The sequence below is a fragment of the Arvicola amphibius genome, chromosome 2 (genome assembly GCF_903992535.2).
Source record: "Arvicola amphibius chromosome 2, mArvAmp1.2, whole genome shotgun sequence".
In the NCBI taxonomy this organism is placed as follows: domain Eukaryota; kingdom Metazoa; phylum Chordata; class Mammalia; order Rodentia; family Cricetidae; genus Arvicola; species Arvicola amphibius.
Genome location: NC_052048.2, coordinates 114,721,838 through 114,736,405, shown reverse-complemented (window position 1 = coordinate 114,736,405; position 14,568 = coordinate 114,721,838). Strand labels below are relative to the sequence as shown.

Sequence of the window (14,568 nt, the reverse complement as noted above, 5' to 3'; positions counted from 1 at the left end):
ATCTCAATAAAACTCTCCATTTAAGCTTTGTCTGCATGCCATGTCCTCCTTGGTTTGGACCCACCCGCACCAAGATCCCACTCATGCATAATCATCACACTATATAATTTTTTAATTATTACATAATATATAAGTAAAATGTATAAATACTAAGGGCTATCCAAAGAATAGTTATTTAATAAGAAACATGAGCCCCTTTCCCTGACTAAGGAAGGGAAGCTTACACAGTGCTCTAGAAACCTCCCAGGTGGCTCTCTTAATTCTCGATATTCTCTCCCAGTAGGCAGCTGTTGTCCTGACTTTGCTAACATACTCTTAAATTTTATACTTTTGTTACATGTGTGTTTAAACAATACATTTTAGAGACTATTTGAAAAATAAATTTATTCATAATATAGGTATTAATATGTTCTTAATCTATTTTGGAGATTTTTGTATACTGACAGAAATCATCTTACTATAATATTCTGTTATATAAATATATGTTGTATGGACTAATGAGTTCACTTACATGGTTGTCTAATAATCTCATTTGCAGCATTTCAAAAGTTGAATTTATTATCTTTCTCCAAGCCCTAACTTGTGGACGCTATTCTGTCTTACTTGTCCTTTCTCTGAGAAAACATCTTATCACCCATTTGCACAAGCTAGAAATCTGTCCAAGTTGTCTTGACATCTCCCACTTCATTCTGCATCCTAGGTCCCTGTAGATTTGACTTGTGAACATCTCTCTTTCTCTGTTCTTAATTGAGCCTTTTGTTTTGTCTGATTTGGGTTTTTGTTGTTGTTGTCTGAGAAGAGATTTCTCTGTGTAGCTCTGACTGTCCCAGAACTTGTTCTGTAGACCAGGCTGGCCTCAAACTCATAGAAATCTACCTGCCTTTGCCTTCTAAGTGCTAAGATAAAAGGTATGTACTACCACCTCTCAGCTCCTGTTTAGACCTCTGTGTTTGTCTCCAGTGTGCTACCAGCATAGACTTGTGCTCTTGTAGAGTGGATTACAAAGTCTACTTCTCAGCACGTTTTTTGTCTCACCCCCCCCCCCAAGGCCGTTCTCACTTCAGCAGTTGTTCATGCTCTATAATCAGAACATTTACATATCCATCTCTTTGTCCTAATTCATTCCTCTTCATCCCTTCTTCAGGACAAAATTCTGACTATCGCCTTCCCAGCAGTTCTATTCACTTACTCTAAAGGGCTGTCTTGTTGTGATGGTTAAGACTTTGTACTATTTAATGTTGCCATCACTTAGACCTAATGTTTGCTGAGGAAGTCTCTTATCTGACACAGTCTGGACCAGTTGTTTGTGGATTTTAATAAAATGATGCACACATTAAAACGTAGCTCTTATTTTAGCAAATGGAATTGCACTGTTGTCAGCTTCTGCTTAGGGAGCTGGTCCTGTGTTGAGATGAGGATGTCTCTTTGCAGGTGTCTACCTTATCTTTCAGAACTCTATCTGAACTTAACATGTAAGAAGCCAGTTTGGGGTTTTAAACTAGACTTTCTTGATACATTCTAAATTTAGAGACTTAATGGGTCTTTGCTATAAGATTTTTCAATTCATTCAACTATAATCATTGAGTATTCCAAAGTCATTCAATATAGATTTTCAATCTTCCAACATTCCATTATATTAATCGCCATTAATTAAGTCCTATAATTTAATATAAGTGGCATCAGCAGGTTTGGAACCCATCATAACTAACAGTATAACTCAGCCAGGGCTCCACAGTGTTTGAGTGAACATACAGCCCCTTTATTGATACATTGTGTACATTGTAGTAGTAAAACTTGGGAGCTTGAATAATATGGTCATTTAAACTCATAAAACAACTTTTATGTAGGTCTGTTGCATGTGTTTCAGCCTGATGTTAGACAGCAGCATTGGTGATAAATAGCCATCCAATACAGACCAAGTGACAACATAGTTTTAGGTAATTAAAATTAAAGGTTTTCTATATAGTTCTTAAGTTCTTCGAAAATGTTTAGAAATATGATAGCCATGTATCCCTAGAATTGTGGGTCAGCCCTAATGGTAGTATTAATATATTGTATTATTTTCTAAACACAAAAATGCGTGAAGATTAGCAGAAAACAGACTTGACAGAAATACTTTAATCTGTCACAAGACCCAGTGTCCTTCCTGTCATTGGAGTGCTTCATATGTGAGAGGATCCACTGAGTAGAGGCTGGCTCTGCTAAGCGGCAGAGGAGAGATTGGCGTTGGGCTGGAGTCTTCCTACCAACTGTAGCATACAATGTCTTAAAACTTACTGAATCTATTTCTCATAAAACCCAGGGTCTATGAAATCTGTTTCTCATAAGTCTCATTGCAATGCACTCCTGCAAACTATTTCAATTAATGTGTTTTATAGAAAACATATAATAGGTACTACTTGTTTTATAGGAACATATAATAGGTACTACTTGGTATAAAGAGAGCCTTTGCTGTACTAGTTAGTTTTTATGTAAATTTTTGTAGTAATGGAATTTGACCCGACTTCCTTAATTTTGATTTATTATTTTATTAAGTAGAAGTTTTCAACAAATGCCATTTAACTTACAAAAGCATTATAAAACCAACTTCAGATTATGACTCCTTGAGGAAAGTAATAACTATATAGAAAATTGGTTTGAATAGCTTAGCGTGTGTAGAAATGGGAAAGACTAATAGACATGCACTTTCATTCTAGTAGATACACTTGACATTTAGTGCTTTTCTTCTGAGCCTGTGCAACTTCATATGAGAAACCACAAGGCAAAAGAATTGTATATCTCAAAAAATTTCTGCTCAAGACTAAATACATTTCCAAAAATATAGCCACAAAAACTCAAATGTGACGTTGTAATTCAAATGTGACATTAAGATATTTGAAATGCATTCTTGATTTTTGCTTCAACTATAAGTCACTATCAGCATTTTTAAATTACACACACACACACACAACATTTCCACATTAAAAAACAAAAGCAGAGCAAAGTAGGGCCCACCTTCTTCCTCAAAGAGGGAAGTTTTGTCAGTGCAGTCTTGAGAGTCTCCATATTAAAAGAACTGACTTGACAGTAGGAGAGAAGCTCTTAGGTACCAGCTCAATTTCTTTGTGTTCAAGAAAGTCATGAGTAAGTGGTGTCTTCAGCAGTAGAACTTACCATCAGGTTGTTGAGTGTAACCAGTAGCCTTGGAAATAGTCTGTAATGTTTTAGAGGGTTGAGGTCTATGACCACCTACCCAACTAAACGTAACTATTTCTAGCACTAGGGATTTTACTTGGTGACATAAAATGTCTAGTTATAGTTTTGTCTTCCCCATTATATAGTGACCTTATGTAGATTCATTTCATACATGTATGTATTTTAGGATGCTTCTATAGTATTAAGTCTTTACATTATGGCTTTAAAAATGCCTTCAGTGTAATTGCCCCTTCTCATCAGTTGAATTTTTTAAAGATTATGAGTAAAGCCAACTTTTATTTTTCCCTATAAAATATGATACACTTTGTAAATCTGGAACTATTAATGTAAACATAATTTTAAATTTATCTTAAAATATTACATATAAAGTGTTATTCTGAAAAAGAAATTTAAAAAAAAAGGAACTGACTTGTTCGTTCCATCTGTGGAACCCCCAGGGCTTCAGTGCTAGAAGCTACCTTGTGTAAGTTTCCTCTGGTGTTTTAACATCCCATCCTATGGAAAGCTCCTTGAGCAGGAAGGAAAACAACTCCAAAAAAGCTCAGGAAGTCCCTGAAACTGTGACCAGATTCACTAGGCCCTTCATTGCCAGAGTAAGCAGTAGTTAGCAATAAACACTGAAAGCCTTCATATAAGTGGAGCCAGGCTGCAAAGAAGACTGTGCGACCTGACTGGCTGCCTAGAAGAAGCAGAAACTAGCTGAGCTGTCTGGAGGAGGTTTAGCACCTGGAAAGGCCACTTTCTATGTTGAGCCGCCTGTAGGCTGTACAGTGTGCTCCAGCTTCCTAGGTTTGTAAACTGCTGGAGTGGGCTTTGGTGATGCAGCTGTCTTAAGAGTCGTTTCTGTTCCTGTAAGTAACCCCAGTAAAAGTCACCAAGTTGGACTTTGGTGGTATCTGTTTTGATATCTGAGGTAAGGTAGATGTGTGTTGGGTCTCCTCAAGAAAAGTTTTGTCACACAACATGATTGGCACACTCCCAAACAGGACCAAAGATGAGTTAGAGAAGAGTTGAGTGTATGCCCTTGGCTATGTGTAGCAGGGCATGCTCCTGAGGCTGAGCAACCATGGAGGAAATTTGGATAGTGCCGTCCTTTCCTGTCTCGTGTGTTAGTGTGCCTTTGTGCTAGGACAGCAGCTACATGAGTCTCACCCTGGGTAGTGAGACACACAGCTAAGGCTGAGCCATCAGGATTAGGAGTGTCTGTGGGAGGAAGCCTGGGATGGCAGCCTTCATCTGTGTGCCTGCTTGATGAGTGGGACCACCGTGTGAATATGGAGTTGCCCTGAAAACAGTCTTTGAGATTAGTGCAAGAGGATCAAAGATAGTCAGCAAGCAATCTTTGTTGCCTGGCCTCTGTTGTGTGTAGTTAGAAATGCACCTGAGGTCAGGATAGCGGCCAGGCAGGACCTTGTTTGTGTAAAGGAATACTTGAACAAGGAGATGCTGCAGCATCCTCTATCTTAGCCTCTGGTTTGGCAAGTAAAGTAGAAGAACAAAAGGATGAGAGGTGGTAAAAGTGGTAGAAGAGCCCTCAAATCCAGTCTTTAGTAGATAAAGCAAAAATCTGATCCAGCGTGCAGATGGGGACCTTACCCATGGTCCTGTACAAGAAGCTAGAATGGTCAGAAAATACTAAGCACCTGAGCTGCTGGAATCAGGGAAGGTTTAAGCAGATAAAGAGTCTGGCTTGTGAGCTGTGGAACGTGGCAGCAGATGGGATCAGTCTGACTGCTTGGAGGCAGAAAAACAGTGATATAGCTACCCATCCCTCTTAAGGCCAAGCCTGTGAGACTGTGTGAAGGAAGCTCATGGAACTTGATAGGATGGCTTACTAAAGCCATTAGAAGTACTTGGTTATCTCCATCTGAGATCCCTACAAATAGCATGGAGTGGGGGACTATAGAGAAGGGACAGACACTTTTGAGGAAACTAGGAAAGGAGAAGCTGTGTTTCACTCCCAGTTCAACCGAGCAAGCTAGAACTGTGTTCACCACAGAGGTGTTAAGACGCAATTGGATCAGTGGGAACCTCCAGACTGGTGTGGAGCTTAGGTGGTCTTGCTGAGCCCTTCCCCGGAGCAAGATCTTTATAAAATAGAAACGATTTTAAGCTGTCAGTAACTTAAACCAGTATGTAAAAAGTGTTCATTGATTAAGAAAACAACTTTAGAGGCAATATGGCGGTGGTGGCGCACACCTTTAATCCCAGCACTTGGGAAGGCAGAGGCAGGCTGATCTCTGTGAGTTCAAGGCCAGGACAAGCTCCAAAGCTACACAGAGAAACCCTATCTTGAAAAAAAAAAAAAAAGACAGAAACAGAAAAGAAAATGATAAAACATAGGAGGAGGCCTGCCAGGGTTCCTCAAAGACAAATGTAACAAGATTTGTGTCCAGCCAGTGTTCCTAAGGAAAAATTTGATAAAGTCAAATTGTGTGCTCAGGGGCTTCTGGAAGGCCTTAAAGCCCGAGAAGACATCCATGATAGAACAATTCAGGTGAAAATGATCAATGTCCCAGGGTAGTTAGTTATTTCTTCAGACTGAGGAGGGTATGTTTCCCTCCAGAAAAAAAAGTTATGTTAGGGGTGGACATGGTTTGCCCAGTTGGGAACTCTTCCAACAGCCTTGTGTGGTGAACAAGGAGGCAAAAGCTACAGCTATATCCACAAACCAGGGCCTGCCTGCCCAAGAGCCAGCAGGTGCAATAGGCGAAAGAAAGACCACATTCCCCTTTGGCCTGAGTTCCTTAGATATGGAGAAATACAGGGAGGCTCCTTGGAAGGACTCCAAGATATGGAAACACAAGGGTTCAGAGAGAAGTAAGGATTGCAGGGAACTAAGTTAGCTCTGTCTGTCCATGCTTTGTACCCAACCTTCATCTGTGGAGGAAGCAGTGATACAGATGGATGGAGCCTTGCCATGTTGCTTATTTTTAACTTTAGTGCCTTCTTAGTTGTGCACTTCTGGGGTCACCTGTCACTTGCTGAGAACAGGTGACAGGTGACGGCAGACTTTCAGACGCTTCACCAAGGTTATCTGTATAATTCCACCACTTGTTATGGGATGGTGGTTAGGATGCTGCCTTGTCCTGCATATCCTCTGGAAAAGACATTGTTATGGAGATGATATAATGCTAATCTCTGAGTGGTTTGAGAGACACTCAGAGTACCCAGGTGCACTGGTACTTCTGCCCACCTTACAACCCTACTGGGCCTGGGTTAATCAAAAGGAGAAAAAAATCCAAAAGATATACTACATGGGTGGAAAAGCATACTCCCAGAGGTCATAAGACTATTGAACGGAAACCCCAAGTTGTTGGCCAGGGCAGCCCCTGTGGCTCCACAAACCTTTAAAGCTAGTGCTTTTGGCTGTATGCCAGAACTAGACAGTAAGCCCTTATTGCTGAAGATGCCACATGAGCACGCTTCCACTGTAGGACATGAAGGGCTGAACTGGAGACTCCCACCCTACTGACTGTCTTTCACAGTACCAGAAGGGGCCATGCAGGCTGCTGGTGGAGAACTGTCACAAGCATCCCTGCTTGGCTGTGGACCCGTCATGCTGAAACACCAAAATGCCTGGCAGAGTGGACTTGCTTCTGTAATAGTAGCCTGGCTGTCGTGGGTAATAACAGCAGCCTGCTCCACAAATGGGAGTTCAAGCCTGGTACTGTAAGTCAGAACAAAAAAACTGTGCCTGGAGAGTCATAGATCCCAGTGGAGAAGCAACTTCTGTGGTTTTTCTAGATGGGCGTGATGTGCCTGCCAGACTGTCCAAGCTGTCTTCTAAGCACGTTTATATCCAACTGGTGACGCTCCGGAGAGCAAGAGACTGTTACTTTGACATGGTGGCCTATTTCTTAGCCACAGAAGGACATTTGTAGTCATTCTCCAAAACTCAGGGAATCATCTGCCTGGGGGGGAAGGGTGGTCAGAAAGAATGTAAGAACAGGAGGAAGGGATGGAATATTGTCTTAACAGTTTCCTCTGAAGTTAAAACATCCCATCCTGTAGGAATCTCCTTAAGCAGAAAGGTAGATAACTCAGAATAGCTTTAGGAAGTCCCTGAAACTGACCAGATTTTTTGAACCCCGCCTTGCCAGAGTAAGCAATAAAAACTGACTCTGCCCCCAGAAAAGCTGCAGAGAAGACTTAGTAGACAAGCGAGCTGCAGTGAAAGCTGAGATCAGACCAGCTGCTGGAAGAGGTTTAGACCAGCTGAGGCACCTGGAAAGAACACTCTCCAGCCTGTTGAGCTGCCTGCAGGCTGTGCAGTGTTCCGGGTTCCCAGCTTTATGAGCTGTTACCCATGCTAGGTTGGGCTTTGATGATGCAGCTGTCTTTGAGCTATTTCTGCTCCTTCTAAGTAGCCTCTTGCCTCTAGGGTAAAAGTCTGAGCTCAGTTTCTGGTTTTGAAAATGCACCAGTCCCTAAAATCCCACCAATCCGTACCCCAGAAATTTCCACCCTAGAAAACCCCATGCCATAAGCCTTCCTCCTACTCAGTTCTCTGCAGCTTCTCACCAGAGCCGAGGCAACCACCCTCTGTGTCTTTCCTAATAAATCCTATTGTGTAGTTTGTTGTGCAGAGTGACTCCTGACCGCAGGGTACATGCTGCTATCTCTGAGTCACTCCTGCTCCTGTAAGTAACCCCAGTAATGCTACCAAGTTTGGACTTCGGTTCTGTGGTTAACAGTTCCTATCTGGGTTCAGTAGATGTGTATGCTGGGTCTCCCAGGAACAGTTGTGTCAGACAATACATGTGTGCCCTGGTGAGCATAGATACGTTCTGCACGTCCTCATTGTCTGAGACACTTGTGGACAGATGTCTGTAAAGTTGTGCAGGTTTATGTTTGGCTTCTTTGTAAAATAGTCACCTTTCCTATATAATTTACGTGATAGGAAAATACCTTTAGGAAGCAACAACATCTATAAACACAGAAAAGTGCTCAACTTTGGAGTTTCCTGAGTATGACAACTCCTTTTGTGTTTAGAATAGTACCTCATTGCTATCTGACAGCTTTAGAGTCTAACTAGGGCTCAATCAACTTTCTGAAAAGGACCAGAAAGAAAATTTTGATTTTGTATGTATGTTACATATAATTTCTGTGAAATGTTCTTTTGGGGGCTTTGTTTTGGTCCATGTCTTGCCTGTCTACTCCAACCCCAAAAAAGGTCTAACGACGTGGCACATGGTGGCTCACGTCAGTCTCAGTAACACCATCTTCTGGCCTCCATGGGTACCAGCCACATACAAATACACAGACATACATGTAGACACACACAGACACACACTTTGCACATAAAAATTTAAAGTATTTTAAAATCATCTTTAGATCAAATCCCTGGTCACAGGCCACATTTGTTCAGGATGACTGCACCTCCACTGCAGAAGTTGGAACTGAAGCCAAAGCTGCCAGAACGTGTAAAAGGAAGGATATTTCAATATGTTCTATTGAGAAGGGAAGGAGAAGGGCAGTGGGCAGTGAACATGAAGCTTCTGCACTGAGAAACGGCTGTCTTGTTTTCAGAAAGTCAACACGTGTCACATAGAGAAGATGAGAAATTTGAAACTGGAAAATAGTGGGGTGATGCCCCAAACTTGCCAGGATAGATTATTTCTAAGCCAGAATTTTATCCTGAAAGACTGAAAACAAGAATGAAATCGAATGGTTTATGATAGAAGGAAAAGAAACTGGAACAACATAAAGGAGTCAGGACGGTGCTGAGGCCTTGTCGCTCTGTCGGCCTCCACTGAAGGTGCTGACCTCTGCTGAGCAGTTAGCAGATACCGGGAAGCTTGAGCAAATGAGAGACAGTTACTCTAGGGTGTAAGAGAGGAAGGAAATGGTCTACCTCTAGACAACATTCACGCTCTCATGGTGAAAGAATAAATACTTATTTAACCAGAAAATGGGCTTTAGCTCTTTTTTTATTGATTTTATTGAGCTATACAGTTTTTCTCTGCTCTCCTCCCTGCCTCTCCCCTCCCCTTCAGCCCTCCTCCAAGGTCCCCATGCTCCCAATTTACTCAGGAGATCTTGGCTTTTTCTACTTCCCATGTAGATTAGATCCATGTATATGTCTCTTAGGGTTTGGGCTTTAGCTCTTTTGTGGAAGGAAGGTTAAAGGAAAATGTCTATTGATACCATGATCGAAAGCTCAAGCCCGCCATCTTCAAGTTACAGTCCCCAGATAATCTCTGGTACTAAAAGGCTGATTAGTAATAATCCAGACATGTTATGTAGAAACAGAAAAATATCTACAGAAACAGCTAATTAAGAATTTATTTATTTATTTTTGAATCTCTGGGAATGGGCAGCAGGAATAGAAGAATGTGGCTAATGGCGATGTTTCTTAGTTTAAACTCTCTTTAGAGCAGGGTGAGGCAGCCTACTCCCACAATCCTAGGACTCAGAAGGCTTTGTTTGGCAGGATTACCACAAATTCAGGGCTAGCCTAGGCTACATAATGAACCTCAAACCAAACAAGCCTTCTACTAGAATTTGAACTTGAAACTATGAATTAGGTAAAACTTTTTAAATCCTTAAAGAAATGAAAAGAAAGAGCTAGGATAGTGCTGGGGTGTTGGAAAAGGTAATAGAGTCACCAAGGATGCGGCAGAAATTAGACCTGTGAGCCTAGCACTGAACCTGAATTTCACTAGAAGATGGAGCAATGATGGCAGTCATAGCACGGGGTGTCGGTGTTGGGACTGGGACCTCACCTGGCCAACTGCCTTTCCTGGGAGCCTCCTGCAGGCTCCCCCACAGGCTTTAACATAGTCCTCTGAGAGCACCTTCCATGTTGGTACTGCCATTAGAGCAAGAACCTCGTTGATCCAGAAGCCCATTCTATAAGAAATGAGCAGGGAGATGCCTAATTAATGCTAAGAAATGAAGAAGGCATAGTTTGGGAGAGCGTATTTCCTTTCAGTTAACTTGACTTCTCTGAAAGTGACGGAAAGTGTGGATTGGCCCAAGCGGCACTGAGGACCTCGCTGCTGCCCAGAGTGTCGTGCCACTGTAGGTGCCCTGTAAGGCAGTTCTTGACTGAGTTGTTGTGTTTCCCAGTGCAGCGCCTTTCCAGCTGCCCAGGCCTCTCAGATTAACAGGTTTTTCTGTTTTCTGTTTGTTTCTTTAGCTCTCCTAATCAATGGATAAAGTGGGGAAAATGTGGAACAACTTGAAACACAGGTGCCAAGCTCTATTCAGCCATGAAGGAGGAAGCCGCAGCGAGACTGTAGACATGAACTCCAGCAGGTGTCTGTCTGTCAACGAGAAAAGCATCCATCTGGGCGAGCCTGCTCCCCAGCAACAGAGCAGTCCCTTAAGAGAAAATGTTGCCTTACAGCTGGGACTGAGCCCTTCAAAGGCCTTTTCGAGACGAAACCAGAACTGTGCCGCAGAGATCCCTCAGGTTGTTGAGATGAGTGTCGAGAAGGACAGCGACTCGTGTGCCACCCCAGGAACAAGGCTCGCACGAAGAGACTCCTACTCTCGACATGCCCCGTGGGGAGGGAAGAAGAAACATTCCTGTTCCACAAAGACCCAGAGCTCACTGGAGACCGAGAAGAAGTTTGGTAGAACGCGGAGCGGCCTGCAGAGGCGAGAGCGGCGCTATGGTGTCAGCTCCATGCACGACATGGACAGTACATCCAGCCGGGCGGTTGGGAGCCGCTCTCTGAGGCAGAGGCTCCAGGACACTGTGGGTCTGTGTTTCCCCATGAGAACTTACAGCAAGCAGTCAAAGCCTCTCTTTTCCAATAAGAGGAAAATTCATCTTTCTGAATTAATGCTGGAGAAATGCCCTTTTCCTGCTGGCTCAGATTTAGCACAAAAGTGGCATTTGATTAAACAGCATACAGCTCCTGTGAGCCCACATTCAACATTTTTTGATACATTTGATCCCTCACTGGTGTCTACAGAAGATGAAGAAGATAGGCTCCGAGAGAGAAGACGGCTCAGTATCGAAGAAGGGGTGGACCCCCCTCCCAATGCACAAATACACACATTTGAAGCTACTGCACAGGTCAATCCATTGTATAAACTGGGACCAAAGTTAGCCCCTGGGATGACGGAAGTAAGTGGAGATGGTTCTGCAGTTCCACAAACGAATTGTGACTCAGAAGAGGATTCTACCACCCTGTGTCTGCAGTCACGGAGGCAGAAGCAGCGTCAGGTGTCCGGGGACAGCCACTCACACGTTAGCAGACAGGGAGCTTGGAAAGTTCATACACAGATTGATTACATACACTGCCTTGTGCCAGATTTGCTTCAGATCACAGGGAATCCCTGCTACTGGGGTGTGATGGACCGGTACGAAGCAGAAGCCCTTCTGGAAGGGAAACCTGAAGGCACGTTTTTGCTCAGGGACTCTGCGCAGGAGGACTACCTCTTCTCTGTGAGCTTCCGCCGCTACAACAGATCTCTGCACGCCCGAATCGAACAGTGGAACCACAACTTTAGCTTCGATGCTCACGACCCCTGTGTGTTCCACTCCTCCACTGTCACTGGGCTTCTGGAACACTATAAAGACCCCAGCTCTTGCATGTTTTTTGAACCATTGCTTACGATATCACTGAATAGGACTTTTCCTTTCAGCCTGCAGTATATCTGCCGTGCGGTGATCTGCAGGTGCACTACCTATGATGGGATCGGTGGGCTCCCTCTGCCATCAGTGTTACAGGATTTTTTAAAAGAGTATCATTATAAACAGAAAGTTAGGGTTCGCTGGTTAGAGCGAGAACCAGTCAAGGCAAAGTAACCCCTGTCCCTAAAGGGCATTACCTAGGTCTGTTCTCGTGTGCATCAGACAGTACAGTCATAGGAAGCACAGAGTCGGCTGCTAGGAGTTTTCACCCAGAATGTGAGCTTAGTCGTTAGCCTCTATCCAGTGGGATCTTCTGTTACACAGACAAAGGTGCCTAGAATCAGCAGATGGTTTGCCGGTGTCCGGGCTGGGAAGACACAGCTAGTTAGTAAGCGGTTTGGTTTTAAATGGCTGTGACGACCGAGTGAGACAGCTCTGGGGCATTTGCTATGAAGAGTTCTATTTCTTACTGAAGAACAAATTATTAATATTGGATAGGTATTTCAACAGTGTGACTAATGTTTGAAATTATTTTTTCTAAGAATTTTTCTATAACCTTCCAAAAGTAGTGATGTTTGTAGTTAACTATAAATCAAGCTTTGAAAGTCCAAAACAAATAAGTAAAGAAAAGACTGCCTGCCTTTTCGAGAAAAAAAAATTCAATTTTTCTGGTCTTAGGGCATTGTGCAGTGTCAATGTGGTTTATGGCTAGTCTCCTGTTCTCCTCAGAGAAAGAGACTCACGAGGAAACCAAGGTCTCTAAGATGTTCTTAAGACTTCAGACTTAAAGGTTAGTAGTAGAGTCTTGTTTCAAAGCCTCGGTATTCATTTGTGGTGAGCGCCGTGACTCGATACAGGCGCACAGTTGGAGTGAGTGTGGTGAGCGCCATGACTCCATACAGGTGCACAGTTGGAGTTTCGAGTGGGTTTTTTTCTAAGTTGACATGAGCAGTCCACACATTGTTTCATCAAAATTGGATCTTTTCCTGTGCCCTTGAGTTTGTGAACCCGGAGGGAAATGAGACTAGCAGATGCCCAAACATATCAGATAATAGTGACTCCACTGGTTGCTGATGTCAAGTTATGTTAAACTATAATTAATCATTTGGACGGCAGTATTTATCTCTTTGTTGTAAGCTCATAGCTGAATTACTTAAGTACAATTTATAGCATTTTAGTGCAGTTAATCCTTCACAGAAAACCTAAATTGCAGATTTAAAAGGTACTGTACAACCATGATGTCTGTAAATAACGTCACTTGGCACCTTTTGTCACTTAGAATAGTATGTAACACAACTTGAGTGAATGCTTTGGGAAGTATTGTCAGATTCTAGTGTTGCTTCTCAATGTTGGACTGAGTTCTCGGCTCTGTCCTAGACATTTGCACTACAGTAACCAAGTCCATTCTTGTTGTCTGTGACTGCTCTGTACCCGCTGGTGAGCACTCCTGGGGTCCACGCCAGCTGCTGCAGAGGCTATTTTATATCCCTCTGGCTATCACCAGGGCTACTGAAAAGAAACGCTATGTTTGTATGCAGCACTGACCCTTTGACTGCTAGCGTCTGTCTCTGCTTGCTGTGCCTTGTTCTGGCTGCTTTCTTGTGCTAATAAAGTATGTTTGGTGTTCGCCTTGTATATCTGCTGCTTTATACATTTGCCACAGTTTCTCTTGTACGTGGAATGGTTTGGGGTTTTAAAATAAGCATTACCTGGCAACTTCCTGTAGTTAATGCAGACTCATCTACAACCTAATATTGACCTGTCAGAATAAGCTAAATCTAAAGTGAATGCTCTCTAGCGCTCTAACCTTAATCCATTCTGTGGAAGTGGCTGTAGTTAACTGCAAATTGGTATACAGTTTACGACAGAAAACTCAGGAGTGAAACCCTGGTGATTTCTCTGTTGCTAGTAAAAGACTGGAGCTGGAGGTAGCATTAGCAGAGGAATATTAGCAGAGTGCATCCTGCTGCATCAGAAACAGGTTACATGAGGTCTGTGAACCGGGACACAGCACCATTTAGCGGTTTGGGGACCATTTTAATTGATGATAAATGCCCAAAATGTGGACCTTTAACCAAAGACTTGTCCATTTTAATGCAAAACGGGGATTGAAGGAACTTAGATTTTTCTGTTACTTGTAGTAGAAGTCCCTGAGGAACATATACCAAAGTGTTTGAGAACTTCATCCAAACCTACTTTCAAAGCATAATGTGCAATTAAGTTGTTATGACATAAATCTATTGCATAATTGTTGGGTCTGTTTTCTTGAGCTTATACTGTACCTGGAAAGTAAACCTCTTGAGAAAAAGCAGTCCATGCTGAGTATTGGAGAGAACTGTGTGAGCAAGTGACGCCGTGAAGAGCACGGGAACTCGGAGAAAGACTTGATGCTTTTATATGCGTGGAGCAAACTGATGTTCTCACTAGAGTTTTATAGAAAATATTAATGCTTTTATGTATTTCAGAACTTCTGTGTTATTATGCAAATTGTTTTAAGTGTGTGACTTGAATTTGTGTAAGCATGTGTTACACTGTGCTAAAAGGCACGTTTCAGTTTATGTACAATATAAATATGCAACTTTGGGGTTAAATTTTTTTGTTAAAATATTAGTAGCTTACATTTAAAAAAAAAAATCACCAGCATGAAAGTGCACCGAAGACTTTCTTCACTGTGTATTTTTCTGAATCCCATTGTAGCCTTTTGATGACGTTTGCGTTTTTATGTTTTGGGGGTGGCGCATTTTATTCCAAATCAAGAAATGCTTCAGAAGTTGTGGTAC

At 42.6% G+C, this 14,568-nt stretch overlaps 1 protein-coding gene across 2 annotated transcripts in view; it reads left to right on the top strand.

Moving 5' to 3' along the window:
* The window catches only part of Socs5 (suppressor of cytokine signaling 5), a 38,679-nt gene extending 25,256 nt beyond the window's left edge, over positions 1 to 13,423 (top strand). For both annotated transcript variants that reach the window (XM_038320745.1, XM_038320744.2), the window contains exon 2: positions 10,340 to 13,423. In XM_038320745.1, the coding sequence (XP_038176673.1) occupies positions 10,352 to 11,962 (1,611 nt within the window). In that variant the 5' untranslated portion in view covers positions 10,340 to 10,351 and the 3' untranslated portion in view covers positions 11,963 to 13,423. The remainder of the gene's footprint in view (positions 1 to 10,339) is intronic.
* The last annotated feature ends 1,145 nt before the right edge of the window (positions 13,424 to 14,568 follow it).